We start from the raw sequence: 20737 nt of genomic DNA on the forward strand, positions 1-20737 counted from the left end.
TAGAAATCAAGAGCACCAAGAAATCACTGGATGAATATGAGTGATCTTTAACACAGAGTGAGTGACATTAATCTTAAATACAGAGTGCTGGACTATGAGTATGGTAGCTTAACTATTGTTTTTTCTTTAACTCAGGCTTGTATGTGGATTAAAAGGTCCCCTTCACATGGTCAACATTTCAGAAAGTCGAAGACCATATGGCCGAGACCATTAGATCAACTTTCAAAATGTCGACCATGTGGACAGTGCGTAATGGAAAGATTTCTATATTCCACTCTGTAGTGCAATGTCAGAGTTGGTATATTTAAGTTCCAGGGGGTGTGAGGGGTGCAGGTGGGCTTGCCCCCCTGCTAGCAGTGTGAAGGTAAGTGATTGTTGTTTTTTTTTTTTTACATGGTCAACATTTTGAAAGTCGATCATATGGTCTCGGCCATATGGTCTTCGACTTTCTGAAATGTCGACCCTGTAAAGTAGACCCGGATTAAAGAATTATCAGGACAAAATGTGACTAAGGGAGGCATACACCAGAAAAAAACAGTTCTACATGCAGAGAAAGTCATCTGTCTAATATTGTTCTTAAAAAGCATAGCTAAAAAGCAAGAAATATGTAAAATGAATGCTATTGGTGAGAAAATGAGCAAGGCAAATTTGAAAACTTTAAAAAAGTAATAAATAATACATCCAAAACTGCTCTAAAAAACATGAAATGTAAGATTACAAATAGCAACAGATAAGCAAGCAGAAACCACAACCATTGCTTACACGGTAGCTTCAGATATAAAAATATGTTGCAAATCATTAAATATATTCTGTTGGCTTTGCTGAATTCATGGCCATTTTGCAAGACTCTTAAAATATGAAATAATGTAATTATGTATATATTTTAGAGGCAAATGAGCAGAAAAAACTAACATTTGTTGATAAATAGAAATGAATACAATATATATATATATATATATATATATATATATATATATATATATATAGTGTATACTTTACACAACGCTAGTGCAAATTGTGTGAAAAATCTGTAAAGAACTAAGTCACATGTAATTATTTTTTTCAGCAGAGGTGTAGTAAACTTGCTATGAATGAAACTACAGTGTCTCTGTTTTATACAGACACACGCGCACACACACACACACACACACACACATACAAACACACACACACACACACGTGCAAGCCTTTTTTGTGCACACACATTAGTCATGGGCTAGTGTTTAATATATATATGCTATTACTTATTGATGTAGAAACAATTTTTCCTTAAAAGCGTTAAAATGTCCTAGGCAGCCTCATGGCATAGATAGGAATGTTCACCTAGCAGGAAGTGAAATTTCCATGAGAGTTAAACCAAATGGAAAGGGGATACTTGCCAAAAGGAATAAGGCTACTTGAAAATCTGCCAGTGTTGCTTTATATGAGAACATTTCTTTAAATTATTAACAAGTTGTATTTTTTAATTATTATAGACTTTTGTATCAATAAATGAGCTGCTGGATTTTTGAATGGGGCTAAATAAGTGGGAACACTGCAGTGGTGGTGCTGTGGTAGCGTTGTCGCCTCACAGTAAGACGTTGTCCTGTTCGATTCCCAGCTAGAGTGTCTTCTGTGTGGAGACATGCGTGAATGGGCGTACCTTCGTCAAAGGTTGTGCATCAGGGCCAGGAACTCGGCACGTAAAAATCTACTGCCAATCATTAGCAGACCGGAGTTTCGCTGTGGCGACCCCTAACTGGGAACAGCCGAAAGACACAACAACAAGCTAAATAAGTGGGAACATTTCAGAAAGATCTACAATCTTTTGCATGCACATTGAAAGAGAAAGAGATACATTCAAACAGTTTCCCATGGCATACCACACTCCTACTTTGCATAGTTTTACTTGTGTTTTACTTCAGCTAGTGAATAAGTTTACAGCTTGCAATTAGGTGGTTTCTGTCATCTTTTAATTAAGATTATGTATAGGCCAAGGTACAAAACAGTCATTCTTTTCCTGAAGTTACCTATCTGTTCAACAATTTTTATCTGTATTTCCCCTTTTAAAAGGTGTGTTTTGGTCTGTGTATTTAAATAGTGTTTTACATAATTTTTAGTAAAGTAGTTTGTTATTCTAAAAACTTGTGGCTGGCTGGTAATTGAATTGTATAATTATAACTACACAGAACTGGTGAAATATAACTCTTAGGGTCCATCCATTAACAAGAGACCATTTCGTTGGAGCTATCTAAATATGATTCAGTTGGCTAATTCGAGTGCCCATTAGTTGTGAGCGTCTGTGGCAGTGTGATACCTCAGAAGCATAAAGGGGTGGTAGTACTAACGAAGTATTATTTCCACACACTAGAAAATACTGTGTCTGTATATGAATATGAATTACTATAAGCCAAGATCCAGTTTTGTTTGAAAAATAAAATGGTGAGAGACTGATCTTGAAGCACAGAGGATGGAATTATGGGAAGTCAGTTGTCATAAGTCTGCAATCCAGCCTATGATGTGAAGGTTATCTGGGCATGGCAGGTATTGGTCATAGCCCAAGGGAGAAGTGAAAATATGTCATATGCTCTAAATCTACGCCTCAGCAAATGGAGACTACAGAAATAGTGATAATGCAAGGGTAGGTCATGTTTCCATAAACAGTAATACTGCTTATAATCGTCACGCAGAACAGGTGATGTGCAAAGACATGTCTACCACAAGTAAGTTAGAAACAGGGGATGAATGGAATATCTTGCCTGAATTTATACTGTATCTATATTCAAATCTATGATTTCTAACTGCAAAATGTTTAGTTCTGCATGTTTACATTTTTGGACAAAAATGAACTTTATTGAACAATACATAACCAAATAATAGACAAAACATTTTAACGAGTCAGAATCAATCTTATCACTGAAACATGATCAACCTGTTCTACATCCTCATATATACTTTCTACATCTCTCGAGTGACAGTCTCAGTATGAGAGGGGTGAGATGGTGAATTGAAACTTGAAAATAAAGCAAATGTGCATCAGTAAAATGTATAATAGCAAATAAGTAAAAAGGGCACATGAAGCAAAGGACATGAAAATGTTAGACGAGCAGTAACAGGAAGAACTTCAAAGTGAAGCAGTGTAAAAGGAACCTTATAAGAAAAACTAAATAAAAAAACTGAAAAACAATGAAGCAGATAAAAGGAAAAAAATGCCTTGCATTCAAAGCCAATGGGATATGAAAGATGAAATTACAAACCAAATGGCCAAACACTAATAAATGCTTAGCATGTTACTTTTCAAAGTGAAATGCTGATTCATAAATGATGGTTTTCAAAGTTGTGTTAGTCACTGTTGCAGAATACCTTACCTGGCCCCCATGCCATGCAGTCAAGTAAACTATGACTTTCAGTAGAAGCAACTTTACTCAGCAAATAGTCTTTTGAGGTTATAAAAATATAACCGCATCCCAAAAGGCAATAGTTATTATATCAAACAGTGGTTTGAAACAATGATTGCACTGTAAGTTAACAGAGTTCAGTACTGAAACCTGCCAAGATTATAAAAGTGTACATGCTGACATGCTAACATGCTAACAAAACAACTTTTACAGCAGGTAATAATCATTTAGCATATGTAGACTGGCCATGATACTTACTGCTAGATTTGCTGTAGCCCTTACTTAAATTACTTAACCAACAGTGTACACCTTCCTCACAGAAAAATGTTTTAAGTCTGAATATCCAGATATGAATACCAGTACTCTTTTGACTCTACCTCTTCCTCAGTAAAGCTTTGACAGTTAGTCGCTGCCTTTTGTTATGAAAAGTGTTTCCTCACATTTTCCCTGATATATCTACTCTGTGCCATCATGTGTGCTGTCTTCTTGTTATACAGCTTCCTTTTTGACAAACAGTATCCACTTATATTCTGTTCATATCAGTAAGAACTTAAAAAATCTGTTTCATCAACCTCCCACTTAAATTCTTCAAGATGTCACATGCTTTTTGCCAATTCTGGTGGAGAACATGTGCTTGTTTGATGACATCATTTGAACTGCAGGTGTCCTACTATGTTCTTTCACAAATTCTGTCTAATGAACACTGCTGACCTGCATAATATATTACAAATAGGGTCTTGGGGTTGGGAGGGTGGCCTAATGGTTAAGGTGTTTGCCTTACAAACACAAGGTGCAGGGTTTGAATCTCACAAGGGATAATTGGCTAGGCTTAAAATGGCTCGCAAGGGCAGTTAGCCTAGTACTAACCTATGAACCTATGTCCACTAAAAATAGAGAGGTCTCCCTGTTGCCATACCAGTAAATACCTACAATTAATGCAAGTTATCTGGATTCAAGAAACTAGGAGTGGGGCCATCGAAGAGAAGTGGGATATTGTGATTGCAGTTCATCTTTTCCATTCCATGTCTCACTCCAATTCTGGAGGCAAGGTATAAGTCCTATATTCAGTAATATTGCCCTCTGGCACAGGCTGGAGCAACATAAGTTTACTAGGTCTTTTATTTTTGATCAACCCTGTCAGTGTCCATGGTTTGCATGCATGTAAAGAGCATATGCAATGAATGTATAGAAAAGAAATATCCTAAACAACATTCTTCTATCATTGGTGGCTTCCTTTCATCCTAACACATAATGTTAATAGTGGCAAAGTCCATAAAAAGAGGTAAGGAGGTAAAGTGGGAACTAATCAGAAGTTATAATAGAGGAGGAATTGCTATCAAATATACACAGAGACCAATAGTTAGAGGCTGAGAGAGTTAAATAATTATTGTTTTATTTTATATTATGCTATTTTTCTCTGCAGAGTAATTCAGATAAGCCCTTATGAATTAGGCCATTCACCCAGTTAGCAAATTAATGCATGGCAGACCATATGCCCTACAGTCAAACTGCATCATTAGTGGTTGGGCAATGGGGAGTGGAGGACAGAAAAAAGAGCACCACAGGCAGCATTCCCTGCTTAGGACAGGTGCCTATAATGCTTGAGGCTGTCAAGCATATGCTAGAGCTGCACTGCACGTGTGCTTTGTGGACTTGGAATCCCAGATTGGTGCAGTGGAAGGGAGATGACAATTCTTATGTTTTTTGACACTGAAAAACACACATACACTGTCTATTCATCTCTCTACTTACATATATGTGTGTGCTAATTCAAACAGCAGTAGTGAGTGCCAAGAAGATACTATAGCAATAACCCACGCCTGGGTGTGGGTAATGCTAAATTTACCCACGGTTGGCGTGGTTTGGTCCCGAGGCGGCCCGAGGACCAAACAAAGCCAACCGTGGTAATTTAGCATTACCCACACCCAGGCGTGTTATTATCATGACATTATTTAAGAAAAGAAACTATTACTTTTCTTAAATAATGGCATAGTATAATGCCTGTTTACTGCCCTTCCGCAGATGTCTGGCATCTGCGGCAGTTCTGATGTACTGCGCGCCTGCGCAGTACATCAGAGCTGTGGGCAAAAGCAACGGAGAAAGCAAGGTCTCCGTTGCTTTTTTTTTAGTGTTTCGCTATGTTAAATGAGTTTAACATAGCGAGACAGTTTAAAATAAGCAACGGAGATGTCCGTTGCTTATTTTAAAACTGTCTCGCTATGTTAAACTCATTTAACATAGTGAACACTAAAAAGGCAACGGAGATCTTGCTTTCTCCGTTGCTTTTTTTTAAAACACTGTCTCGCTATGTTAAATGGGTTTAACATAGCGAGACAGCTTTAAAATAAGCAACGGAGATCTCCGTTGCTTATTTTAAAGCTGTCTCGCTATGTTAAACCCATTTAACATAGCGAGACAGTGTTTAAAACGAAGTTATACTAATGGAAAAAGTCCGGCAACCGGACCTTTTTCCATTAGTATAACTCGATTTACAACGGGCACGCTGTCCAATCAGCGTGCATGTTTTGGGGGGGGGGTCATGGTATAATAGTACGTAATGCATAGAGATATAGAATCAAAGGTACACAGGAGGGACAGCACAATTCACAGAATAAATAAACAGGGAAAACAGTATTTTATTAGGGTACTTCTGGAAGGATCCTCCAAGTGTCTGCTCAGGTACTTTCACTTTCTTCTTTCCATATTTATTTAATAACAAACCTTGAGATTAGTTACATCATAACATTTTTTAAGCTAAACACTTCAGAACATGAGCTATCTTTAATTACCATTATGTTGATGAGCTAACAGTTATAATGAAACACATGCTCTTGCTTGGCTTGTTGGTTTGAATGCATTAAAGATTAGTTCCATGCATTCCTAAACCAGAAGACTGAATTACCACTGTTTTTTTTCCCAGACAAAATGTGCATATCACTAATGCTTCCTTGAGAAATGTGGATATGTAAATATCTGCGTGTGCATATTTCTGTGTTTTTCCATGATCATCTGTTTTATTTTTATTTCATTTACAGTTTTTACAATTTGTTTTCTAAGTAAGTGAAGTGGTCAGTTAACCCTTTTCAGTCATGTCTTGGGTATAAGTTACATCAGAAAAATATATGCAAACAAATAAAAAAAAAAATATATATATATATATATATATATATATATATATATATTAATAACTGTAGATAAAGTTACAATTGGGTGCTATAGTTAGTAACAGTATTTAGTAAGGCATGCTTTATATGTATACTATATACATGGATGGCAGTATTTAAATACAAATATTTACAGTGAAGAGAAGCGTTGGTTCTTTAAATTACTATGAACTGTGCTGGTCCTTTAAATAACTATGGAGGGTACCATTTGCCAATGTCTCAGAAGAAAGAGCATTTCAAATCTCTGTAGAGATGTTCTTTATGGTATTTCTTAAATATTCTAGGGTATTGCTAGGGTTAACATTGTTTGGAAGATTATTCCAGACAACAGAGCCCATTTTTGGAAATCTCGTGTTCCCCTATGGCTTGTCTGATTCTTAGCCATCTTGGCTACATTTAAGTAAGTAGTTTTGTTCTCTGAGTGGTGGTGTTCTTCTGAAAGGTGGACATTATCTTTATTGAAGGATTTTCAAATTAAGGGTACCAGGCAGCAGGGTAGCTAGTTTGTTTTTGGGAGCCAGTGCAGTTACATGACAACGGTATGTATCTTGACTTGTAAGGAGAGCAAACTTACACGTTTTTAATTCAGTGGTCTGTATTTTTGGACAATTAAAGACCGTATGAATGGAGAGCAGGAGGTAAGGCATATTCTAGTTCTGGTATTAGACCATTTTTAGGTACGGTTTTGCAGGGGGCAGGCATGAGGAGGTGGGGGATATGATAGCACAATTTCAGTTCATAGTAAACTTTGGCAGTGATAATGTCAGTATGGTTTGGAAAGGTAAGAAGGAATCTAGGGAAGGCCACGTGCACTTTTGTTCCATAATATTGGGAATGATATTTCAATTTATATCATGAGGATTTAGGTAATGAAGGCAGGGCTTTTTTGCAGTTGAGAATAACTTTGCATTAGTTTTAGTAGGGATGATCAAACAGTCTGTCTGTTTTGAGCCATTTACAAAGAGCAGTGAAATTATCTCAATTTATTATTTTTAATTAGTTTGGGGGTTACTAAGACTTTTCCTGAACTCCAGCATAAGTATTTTATGTACATGCATTATGATATTCTGTTGCTGGAGGTTTAGTGTGAGGTCACTTATGAAAAAAGAAAACATTATGGGGCCTAGAAATGACTCGCAGTATTAAGTATGGTCGGATCTAAGAAGGTATCGTTAGATAATGTTTGGAAGATTCTGTTTTTAATGCAATTTTGTACCCAAATAACAGTATTTTCTCTAAAGTCAATATGTTTTATTCTATTCAGGAGCAGGCTGTGGTTTATTTTCTGAAATGCCCTAGTTAAATCAACAAAGACTCCTGCAGATATATGTCCTCATTTATGTTGCTATATATTTTGTCTTTGGCAGTAAAAATTGCTATCATAGTAGTAAAGGAATCTCTAACACCATGTTGGTGGTTGCTCAGTAGACTAGCTGTTGACATGTTTAAAAAGTTGTTTATAAAGTAGTTTTCCAAATATTTTTGTTCGAGGTCTTTCTGTATGGATTTAGTTATAAATCTGTTCTTTGTCTTCTCCTTCATTCCTTACCTCATGGAACAGTAACATCAATAAAGCTGAACACTGCAAATCATTAGCTTCTCTTCCATGTAAGGTATCTTGATGAACTGAGAATAACAACGGAGCACATGTACATATATATTTTTAGCCTGGCTTTTTTTCTTCAGTTTATAATTAAAAATGTGTGTCATTGTACACACTAAAACTGTGCTGAAAATTCCTTCTTAAATACTGCAATACACACACAATAAGCTAATTCACATCTAGTTTAAGCACAGCCTTATTTAAGAGAAACTCAAATGCCATGCACAATATTCTGTGTTAGAAAACATGAAATGATGACGATTCACTGTTGTCTGCATTAAAAATTCAGGTCTAGAAGACACATTACACAGTACATTATCTGGATATATAATACATAGAAACTTACCAGAGTGTCAATTTTAAGTAATGCAAGATCTGCTTTTTCATCAACATCCTTTATTTTTGCATCATATGTGATACCGTTTTTCAGCTCCACCTTTACTCTGTTCTTGTTGGTAACTACATGTGCATTAGTAACAATAAGTCCATCTTCTGAGACAATGAATCCTGAGCCAGTAGCAATAGGAACCTCTCTCTTTGAAAATGGCAATCTACAAAAAAGCAAGGCCATTACTATCTAGAGAAATCAAACAAGTATTTGTAACTGATAAGGTGTAAGCACCGCTAAATTATACAAATAACGCAGAACAGAAACACAAACTTTATCAATGGAGTTAATAAAACTGGCAGGTTTACAAAGAGATCTGTATTAGAATTTATAGTCCCATGATGGTTCTCAAGCAATGGAACTGAAGAATACATAAACAGCTGGCACAGATGCTGTCAGACCTAATGTTCAGAGCAGATTTCCTTTGAAAGGACCTGCTTATGGATTATTTATGCAAGTTTAATTTCAAATTACTTTTTTATTTACTTATTTTGGCTGTTGTCAACAGACACTGCCTCAAGGTTTACAAATTTAATAGAGAATACAACTTCAGGATATCAGAAGTAGACAACCTTATGTTTAGTTTACCATGGATCCACTTCACAAGCTTATTAAATGTAGTTTGGAACAGACTTTTTTTTTCCAGGGGCATCTTCAGGTGGGGTTAGATAGAGTAGTTGGAAGCAAGAAAGATAAGGGGAGGATAGGGTTAAATAAGTAGGAGGGAGGTTTTGGAGGAAATGAGGTACGGTTAGGGAGGGACTTAAGGGGTTTTAGGTAAAGGTGTCTGGAGTAGGAGTCATATTTTTTGTGTGAACTTGCTACCCACCCTCCCTCCCTTTTTGTATTAGTGGGGTTTGTGGCTATTTTATTTGTGTAGGGTGGAGAAGAGCGGCAGGCTTGCCCTCTTCTGTTCCCCCTCTGGTGTTGGATGTTCAAGTGAGTGGTTGCCCTGCTTGATAAGTAAATAAGTGAGCTGCTTATTAGGTTGGTGGTAATTCAATAAATGGTATGTGAAGCGAGTGGTGGTACACTGCTTCATAGTAAGTGAGCGGAGGTATGGATGCTGCTTACTGATCAGGATGAGCGCAGTTGGTTATGCTGTCCTATACTATGTTTATGTTACATGGATATTATTTTCACATATATTATGCTTGGTGGAACTTTAATAAATATTGGTTAACAATCATGTTTATGGAAGTTTAATAAAGGTCATCAAATGTCATTCGGTGCGATGTGTTTATTGAAGTGGACCTGGACAAATGTGTTTTAGTTACACAATGATTTTGCAAAGCCTGTGATGCTCTCTTCATGGACAACACCATCTGTATAGGACTGCAGTTTACACAAACAAACAAATAAAATGCAATTTCAACTTCTCTTTCCTGGATCCTCACATTACATTGAGTTATACCTCTCGACCAGCACAAGAAATCTGGACAAAGCCAAAAATAATGGGGGGACAATGGTCCAAAAATAGGGACAGATTTTAAATACTGCACCTATGAAAGACTGATTGTTTCTTTTGTTGGGTGCACAGGTTCAAGAAAGGGCTCAGGATGTCAGAGGACTGGTAAAAGTCAAGTTCTGTTGCACACCAGAAACAGGCACAATAGGAATCTGTAAGGGCTAGACGGCTGATATCAAACCCCATGGAGACTGAAGGTGCAGAACCATGGCTAACTCACTAGCACAGATGAATAGGAAGTTTCATGTGAGAAATGCTTACTGCATACTACCCTCTACAGTGGTCAGGAACTGTGACAAATAAACAGGTTCTGGCATTAAGATGCTGGCTGGCACTAAAGAATATCTCAAACCTTCTGTTACAGTCCTGAATGAACAGCTACACATCAACGTTCTCCAACAATGAAGAGAAACAGCAAACAAAGGATTATATTAAGGAGTATGTAGACACATGCACACGCACACACACACACACACACACACACACACACACACACACACACACACACACACACACACACACGGCAGGATGGAGAATCTGCTGCATGAATGTTGGAGGCCACTAGATCTGGAGACAAACTCTGATGCCAAAAGACATAGTTTACACAGCTGGATTTGTTCAGGTTAACAGAGACAGGAAAATCATACACATATAATGATAACTTGGCAGTTGTACAACAGCTGAGTAATGTCATTGTAACAAAGCATAACCTTAAACACAGTGTCCAGTACAGAAGAAAGATACCACCACAGATGTAAACTAAAAATTGTTCACATCTGCCCTGTATATTCAGATCAACTCCTTCCATCACACTGACAGCAAAAGTCCAGAACAAACTAATTTCCAGATCTGCCTTATTTCTACTGTTGAAGTGTTCTTCCCATTTTTGTGTAACAGTGTTTTGCACAGCATGGAAGTCAAGTTATCATTTTTTATGTCTTTATTCTGAATAAATAACAGTTAACATTATTTTTTTTGCTTTTGCACCTTTATTGTTGCAAATATTTATGCTGTACAATGTGCATTATTGTTATTACTTAAATTTAGTCTACTCGGTTTATGCCCTATTGAACCCAGGTCATGGATGAAAAGGATCCCTTGAGAAGAACTCACCTACCAGGTTGGCAAATCTTAAACATTAATTCCATTTTCAATGTTGAATTCCCTAACTAAATAAAACAAATCCTTTGATTTGTGATTTGTGTTTGAAGTACTCCTTAAGAAATACCTCTGTCTTCCTAGCTTTAGTTGTGTACCTTCCACCAGGAGATCATTATGGCAGAAGGATGCACAGACAGATGTGAGTAAATTCATAAAGAAAACTTAAATTATTAAAATTCATAGTTGTTTATTAGTAATAAAATCAATTGGCTCAATTCTAAAAGACATGGTTTCAGTGTAAGTGACCACTTACACTGAGAGGTGGCTAAGAGCAGGTCTTTTGGAATCTGACCACCTAGTGTAAGGCTGTTTATAGATAGACATTACACCAAAGTAGGTTACTTATACTGACAGCAAGTCTTTTGGAATCAGGGCAGACTTACACGTGAGCAAGCCTTTTGGAACTTGGCCCAATATGTATTTATATATTTAATTTTGTTTACTGTTGTAGAGCACAGATATAGTTTGACCATTTGCAGGCTCAGACTGGGTCACATACATAGAAACAACAATAAACTAAGATTAAAGGTATAACTAAATTATACAGTATAGTGACATAACATAGATGTAAAAATTTACATATATTTATAAGAAGGTTTTAAAGAGAAGTAAATGCATAATACAGGTGTCATAGGCAAAGTAAATGTAGTCCAGTCAAAAGAACTGTCACAGCATATACAAGTATATAGGGAATGTTAGCAGTGAAGAGAGAGACATTGTGGAATACTAAGAAATGCAGTAGAAGGGGATAATAAAAGATGATAGCAAATATTGAGTAGGGAATGGACAGGGCAGATGGGGACGTAGTATGTAACATATAAAAGGGCTCTCTGTTGAAATATTTGCATTCCAAATTCCAAATGCCAACATGCCAATTAAAAAAAAGAACAAAAATGCAGAAAAGCGAATCTCAAACAAGCCCCCACACCCCAAACTTATAAATACTAGCTATGAGATTGTGAAACATTGAAAAAAAAGGAATATCCTGAGAAATGGCCATCTCAGACTTAGTATAAGTGTTGAGAGCTTTGCGCAAACAACCTACTACGGATGAGTGATTTTGCTTGCAGAAAAGCAGTCAGCTGGCTATAATTTTATTAATTCATTTTAAAACTAAAAATGTACACAAATGTTATTATTTTCAGTTTCCACTATAAGTAGATGAATCCCAACTTGCTGAAGATCAGATTCCCCAAACTGCATTCAATGACAAAACTACCTGAAAAAAAAATGTTTTGTAAATGTTTTTTAAAGGGGCAAGCCCCCATACCCCCCTTAATTTATATAAACCAATTCCACGGTCACACCAACTGTAAGAAGGGGGGACATTATCCTGCGTAAAAAGGCCATCACTGCTGGGACAACTCACAGACAGTAATTTCCTTTGGAGGAACTCCAATCCTTGGCAGTTTGAACTTCAAGCAAATAACACTTGAGAGTTCTGTCTTCATCCACCCCTGAGTAAATATTATATTTATTTTTTTTTATTCAGTAAAGTCCATGTTGACACTTTTTTATTTGCAGTGGTGTAACCCATCTGTTTAATTTCCATTTTGATTCATGTTTAGTTTATCCTCACTAAACCTCAACACATACGAAAACAAACCTATAGAATACCATAGTTTATACCCCATACAACAAGGCACAAAACTAAGCTCTATAACTGCCATTCACCCACTTCCTCGCATAAAATATACAATACCTTATCCCACACAGAACCAGCTAAAGGTACTATTATCATGTACTACTAAAGACTTTAAGAAAATGTCATATCTATAAATTAAAAATCAGTAGAAATTGTTCTCCTCAGTTTTCATCCACAAACTGATAAACTGGTAAACATTTTGTTGATTACACCATTGTTAATATCAACCTAAACCCTGGTCCTATCTATCAAAGTCAAAATATGAAACCATCCATCAGCAAGCATTTATGTCACTTTATCATAAAGCTCTCTGGGTCATATTTAATGAGTCTGGCAGTTAGTGCAAAGGATTAAGGCTATGAACTGTTACCTAGCTGCTTCCTTTGGTACAGGGTTTGATTCCCTCAGCCATCATATGCCTACTGTGTGAACTTGAACAAGTCACTTAATCAGACAGTGGTTTTGGGAAATTGTGTTCGATAGTCTCCTGGACAGTATGACTAGTAATCATCTAGGAACCTATGAAAGTATACCTTCTAATCCAACTTTTACATGACAGATACCACAGGGGTGAGGTCAGTGTTGTCATGCTTACTAAAGATCACTTAAAGTGCATCATAAGTGCAGCACATCTTATATATGAATGTATAATAGGCAAGATATAACTGGAGACATTAGGTAGAACAACATAAATCATTCCGATTACTCATACTGTACATTCCATTAAAGACACGTCAATCAGTCCTTGAAGACACTTTAAACTGGGTAATAAATAGCTCGAACTTTGAATTCATATACCCAGGTGATATAAACAAAGACTGGTCTACCATCCTACAAAAATATTGAACAAATATGTCTCCATTATTTATTCCAGTTGATATCCTGGATATATGGATAGATCTAGCCTTGAGTTTTTCTAATCATATCAAGGGACTGGTTAATGATAATTATAAACTACAGGCTGTATAAAAAGAGTTATAAAGTCTAGGAAATCAGAAATGATGAAATCATTGTTTGTAAGTTATGTCAGGCCAAAACCAGAGGCTGGAATAACAATAGGGAAATCTTATAAGAAAACAAGTGTGAGTAAATTGGAACAAGTACAGTAGAAACATACCAAGGGCATATCTGAAACAATCCTGTTTTTGATTTATTGTACAGTTGCATGGTAACCGAAGAATTATTTTGATATTTTATTTGTACCTCTGCTTTTCACCGTTTATAGGAAGAGAGGGATAGCTTGTAGACAGTAAGACTTCCTTTGATTTATATTTGATTGTTTTACCTCAGATTTTCACTGTTTGCAGTTAGACTTTGATTTATATTTGATTGTTTTACCTCAGATTTTCACTGTTTGCAGTTAGACTTTGATTTATATTTGATTGTTTTACCTCAGATTTTCACTGTTTGCAGTTAGACTTTGATTTATATTTCATTGTTTTACCTCAGATTTTCATTGTTTGCAGTTAGACTTTGATTTATATTTCATTGTTTTACCTCAGATTTTCACTGTTTGCGGTTAAAAAGGGATATGTTTTAGACAGGCAAACTGTACCCATCCCATTTTGATTATCCTCTTTTCCTTCTAAAATTCTTTATTTGTTTGCAGCTGTATATGGATTCCTTAAATGAGTATGCCGGTAATAATTTGCTAAAGTACAGGTATCTCATACATTGTAGTAAAGGCTATGTTTATTTAAGGGTAACACCTAACACCACTGCTGACATGCATTCCTCATGTCAAAAATTGGATAATTTGCTCACTATTATTAATAGTAAAGCTAGGCTTACTGATGATGATTGCACTTGTGAAACTGGCACAGCTTGGACACCTGTTCTTACATATATTAATGACTGGCTTCATGAGATAAATAGTATTAAGCAAAGTGCAAATATATCACAGTTTGGAAAGGAAGTGTCTATTGTCAGTAAAGAACACTTAAACTCATACATGTGACACTACCAATGACAACTTTGGAATTCATGATACAAGGAATCGGCAACCTGACAATAAAGAGCATATAGAAGGAAATAAAAAGAAAGTAAGAAGTTCAGAGCAAATAAAAAGGAAGAAAACAAAATAAATTTAATGTCTACAAAATGAAAATATTCTAAAAAGGACACCGCTTTGTTATGTAACACTGATTAGAGGGTGTGATAAGATTGTTTTATTAAAAACCTTCAATCTCCACAGAAGAGCATCATTTTCCGAAAGAGATGATAGAAAAAAGAGGCAAGGTACAGGTGAAAAGGAAAAAAATCAAAATTAGTTTGAACAGACTGAAGAATATTACTGTAAGAAAAAAAGAGGAGAAAAACGTTGACAGCATGTCTCAAGCTTTGGATGTAGAAAGCCAGCGGACTGCGAATTGTGTGCTTGAAAATGTAGTAAAGCAATGAAAACAGTATGGTTAACGAGCGCGATGAAGAAGCCCATTCCTTGTAACAACCAGCAGAGCTGGTATTACTGAGTTAGAAGCTGAAGCTTCTTCAGAGCTGGTCGTAAATAATTTACTTGTAATTGGAGATTCAGTTATTACAGGAACTAATACTTACTTTTGCTGAGAAGATAATGAACATTGAATAGTGTTGCATTTGCCAGGAGCAAAAATACAGGATGTGAGAAAGGCGTTAGAACATCTTTATGTAAGGAAGTATGGATCTGGTTTTATTCAAGTTGGTACAAATAATCTCATCTACAAGGACTTTCTGACTGTTAGTATGGAACTTACAGCCCTCTCAGATAGCATGGCTTGTACAAGTTTGGACATATTTTTCACAAATCACATATAGAAAGGAGTCATGTCACAGTGAATGATAAGATTCTGGGGGTAAATTTCCATATGTTAAAAATGGAAATGTGCAGCATCCAAGACTCATTTGGGGCACACATTTAGACAGGATGGTGTGCACTTGTCAAGACCAGGAAAGAGAACTTTTGCAGCACATATTTTGCAATATTTGACAAACACTGGACAGGATTTTTGCCATTTCAAACATTTAATAGTTCACAGATAGCAAGATAGTAATGGTTGTTAATGCTAGGACCATTAGCAATATTTTTTTATTGGAAAATTTGCTACTTTTCACATGATTAGTGTTATTGTTTGTGAACAGATTAGAAACCAGTTCTGTAAGGGTGTACATGTTTTTACTCTAACAGACGTTCTAAAAAAAAATCAGGTGGAGGTTTTTTGATATGGATTAAAGGCAGTTGTGAGACCTGTGACTATCACATGTTTGATGATAACACCATAACTGTAGCCTGTGCAACTCTGACAACAAAGACATCCCTGGAACATATAACAATTGTAGCATACAGACCATCAAAGAAAATTGTGGATGACGGACAGCAAGTCATACATTTCTTGTGTGAAATACAGGAGGGAGAATAATAGTGGACGGGGAATTAAATTTACCAGAAACAGACTGGCATAAGCTATCTACTCCTTTAAATTGTACCAGCTAGCTAAATGATTACACATATCTCAAACAGTAAACATGAAGCTAACAAAAACCCATATAGCTTATGGAAACCCCGTATTAAATAAGTTTTTACTTATTCAACTGAATAAACTCCCATGCGGTATGACAAATCTCAGAAGCTTGGCCTTATTCAAAAAAATAATCCAAATCCTACTTTTTTAATACTAACAAAATCTAAATTCTAAACAACTTGTCCCTTTATGGTATCTTACTTTATCCTTCTCCTGAGTTACTTTGCTTTCTTCTAGAAAGTTATGTAGAACTCATTTTCTGTACAACCCCCAAATTACATACACATGTATAAATGTATATAAATACACATATATATCTTTCCATATAGCATCATCTCTGTACCATTGCATGAATTCTTCCCACCTTACATGCTGTCTGAACTGTCACAGCCCCAAAGCCAAGCAGTCCTACATTTGGTGTGCATACATGCACATAATTCTTCTGTATTATCTGCAGGCAAGTGGCACAGAGTCTTAAGATTGTGAACTTAAGTTCCTTGGTTCAGGGTTTGATTCCCTCAGCCCTCACTTGCCTAGTGTATGACCTTGAGCAGATCACTTAACCAGACATTGCTCATGGGTCACCCCTGAAAAGGGACTGTGTCCAATAAATCTACCTGTTTAACAAATAGGTAATTAATTATTGATCACTAATCTGGGTTTCAATCAACCATTGCCTCAAAATATCAGCATTACCATGACTCTGAACTGTTCATCGTGAATATATGCATAATACATTACATTGATTCACACTGCTATTGTATTGAAAAGTATTCATGTATTTATATTTTTAGTGATTTTGTAACTACAGAGACTACACTTATTACAACTTTACCTATCACCAACAGTTACTTCTGACTTTTTCTTTTATTTTGTTTTGTTTTTGTTTAAATCATTTGTTTTGGTTTTGATTTTGTTTGGTTATTTTGACTGGACACTGTATCATTTGTTGGTAAAGAGCCGTGGAGTTTTCATGAATAAATGTTGGCATTGAAGGTCCAGATGTCTAATGGCATCAAGATCTCACACTTACATTTTAGCAGCATCTCCAGTATTTGGACCTTCATATCACAATCTGATCTGGAAATAATAATATATGCACTAGTATCTTCTAAACTAGATTACCATAGTGCTTTATACTTTGGGCCTTTAGATAACTGGCTTGCATAAAAACAATATATGCAGAACTCTGCAGCTCGGAACATATAAATATGAACATATCCTCATGCTATGAGAGATATGCTAACACTTATGACTCAGACAGCCTTTAAATAATGTCTCTTACTTTCCAATCCCCATATGATTAAGGTCACCTCTACCTGTAAAAGCTGTTAATTTCTTATGCCCCAGTCTGCCAGCTATGGTCTGCTGGTGGTAGGCTGCTACTCACTGCATGACACTGAGTCATCTGGCTGTCACTCATTCGCTTATTTAGCTTCAGTTTTGTGGAACATCCATCAATGAGCACATTCAACAAAGACTTCTTTTAAGAGATTCTTAATGTATTACATTCCAAGAGGTTCACTTGAATGTAGGGTATGATCTTTGATAGTAATTTGTCATCTTAACCTGCATTTAAATGCTGCAGTTTATACTTTAATACTGCTCTTTATTTAGTATTAAACTATACTGGCTGGCTGTTCTGGTAATTGAATTTGATGCTTTGCTGTCTTTTTATTGTACTGTATTCTGTGCTATGTAAAAGAACAGTTTAAAATAAATAAAAATGTAAAATATTCATGTACAGTGAAGATGGCAGGGCTGTACCATATGAGGACTAAGCCCTTATCCATCCACTGACTCTTTATGTAGAGTTTAACCATTATGCTCCATCTAATCAGGCTGAACACTGTTGCATAAACAAACTTAATAACACTCTCTATCTTAATTCTTTTAAGTACATATGGCAGTAACGTATCCCCTGCAAATCCAAGATTTTATCCTCAGGGTTTCTAAAACTGTCCCATTATTTTATAATCAGGAACTTCTTTAGCACTCTGGTCATCAAGGGAAGGAATTCCTAGGCCATTTAATGTTAATTTATTCCATTCTTTGCATCATTTATGATTCTTTCTTCTAATGACCTCTCCTCATCTCTTTCATTTTTCTAGCTATCCTGAGACTACAGAAGACTATGAAGGTTATAGTTCAAGAAGCAAAATAACAGCACTTTTTTGCTAATTAAATTTGAAAATTAAAAGTGAATGTTTTACATACTGCAAGAAATATTCAGTGACTGCAGAATAACTGGAAGTGTACTACCATGGTAGTCATAAACTGAATATAAACTAAATTCATAAACTGAGACAAACTGGCATTCCTGCAATATAAGTGAAATGCATTTTTAGCTAATAATGCATTTCTGACAGAGAAGACTATGAAAAGAAAACAGAAAAAAAAGAAAAGGGGCATATATCCATCATGTCTAAAACCCTCTTAGAACTTCTGTCAAGAAGTATTAATACTGAGGACCAGTCAGAATCTCTTGATTTTTTTTTAATTCATCATTTTGTCGACCTTCTTAGCCCACTATGCTAGTAGCCTATTTTAAGGGGAGACTCAAGGTGTTTTTTATATTACTAGGGGTAATTTCACCAGGCCTTTAGAGAACTTCCCCTGCTTTTTTCTATAAGTGCCATGGCATACTTTACATCCACCTGAGCTACCACCAACTCAAGCAGAAGGGCCCTCAGTTGAACATCTCATCCAAAGGACAACACACTGCATTGTCTGCAATCCAATCACCTACAGTAGGAATAAAACCCACAGCCTTCTGGTCTTCCAGCACCAAAGGTACCTGTTGTGCTGCGGACAATTCCCTTGAGAAAAATAATCATAATCTCTGACAAAAAATTAACCTTATAAGTTTCTCATTAAACACATCACAAACTCTGAAAAAATGAGCCAGTATTGTGTCGATCCAGTAATAATGGAAGAGGAGATAAAACATTAAATGGGCAGGCGCTCAAATATTGTGTGCGAATAACATTCTAAACAAGGATGTGGAATAAAGGAGCAGGAAAAAAAATAATGTTCCACTTAAGCCAGACTTCACCTATATTTTAATACTGATCAAGGCATTGGTTTATGTCTATAACTTGCTTACATTTCAGCTCACTGTTCTAAGAAGTACATACTGTTACACAAACTATTAGCAGGGTTTTAAAAAGTTACTAATATTGCTCTTACTTGCGAAACAAATCAATATGGACCACAGCAGGACCAATCTTCTCCACAACATCTGCTATAAAATTATATTTATGGCGAGGGCTGTCAGGATCTTCTTGACCTGAAAGTAAAAAAATACAATATCATTATTATTATTATTATTATTATTATTAATATAACTATTCGCATTCATAAGATAAAATACTTTTACTCCAGTATTTTTGCAAACCCTTTTAATAGGCTTTGAAAAACATTTGCTGTTATACTATTTATAAATGTTTACTTTCAGAACATGTGTATTGATATATATATATATATATATATATATATATATATATATATATATATATATATATAGATAGATAGATATACACACACACATACTTCAGCATTGCTAAACAGAGCTAAATATTAACACAAAACATAGAATCAACTAATATGGCTAATGGTTACTAATCTCAACAATTTTCTTGTTAGGTGCAGATGGAGTGAAGTAAGTGCTTACTCTTTTCAGTAAAAACAAAATGCAGATCCATTTCAGTTTATAGATCGGTGGATTTCCTACTTTTCTCCATATCTGGTAAACTATGAGTTAAGAAGTAACAGTTTTACAAACATATTTAATGCTGATTACAGTTATTATAATTAACCACCATCATCTGTGTAATCCGAAATCACACTATTCTTTAATTATTCCTCTCTGGTATTAGAAGAAGAAATTATTTATAATCAGCAGCATTAGCCCATTATCGTGGGCATCAATAAAGTCTGAGCAAAAGAAGTTCCCAGAAAGCAGTTACCAACAACACTACTAACTTCATACAAACTGGCCACATACCATGGATTAAAGGAAAGTAAGCTTATTTAAATCTTAACAATGCCCAGTATTTTCTAAATGTAATATAAACTAGCATATTATCTATTTGGTTTCCTCTCCCTTTCCAGTTCTCTCTCTCTCTCTCGCTGCCTTTCTCGTTTTACTTCTGCTTCAGCTCTCCCCAACTGAAGCTGTAGAAACAAGACAAAAGTAACAAAGAAAACTGACAATGAAGACGGGTATATTTAACTGATACTGTCACACAAATGAGAGAAACAAACTACCCACTCAGATCATTACTCTGCAACTGAAATGGAAGCTTAGTAAAGAATTGTGCTTAAAACAAGAAGAGAGTTATCAAGAAGTAATATCTTATCTAGGGCTAAATACCAAATGAGAATTATTTTATACAGCACAGAACAAGAGACTTCAATGTCAGAACAAGATAA

General features: G+C 35.7%; 1 protein-coding gene across 1 annotated transcript in view; it reads right to left on the reverse strand.

Annotated features, from left to right (window-relative positions):
• The window catches only part of HTRA1 (HtrA serine peptidase 1), a 373177-nt gene that overhangs the window by 168686 nt on the left and 183754 nt on the right, over positions 1 to 20737 (reverse strand). Inside the window, exons 2-3 of the mRNA XM_044056037.1 lie at positions 19493 to 19592; positions 8491 to 8695 (exon numbers count right to left, since the gene is read on the reverse strand). Coding sequence (XP_043911972.1) covers positions 8491 to 8695; positions 19493 to 19592 — 305 coding nt within the window. The remainder of the gene's footprint in view (positions 1 to 8490; positions 8696 to 19492; positions 19593 to 20737) is intronic.

This window comes from Protopterus annectens, chromosome 14.part0, assembly GCF_019279795.1.
Source record: "Protopterus annectens isolate FY-2018-M chromosome 14.part0, PAN1.0, whole genome shotgun sequence".
NCBI lineage: Eukaryota > Metazoa > Chordata > Ceratodontiformes > Protopteridae > Protopterus > Protopterus annectens.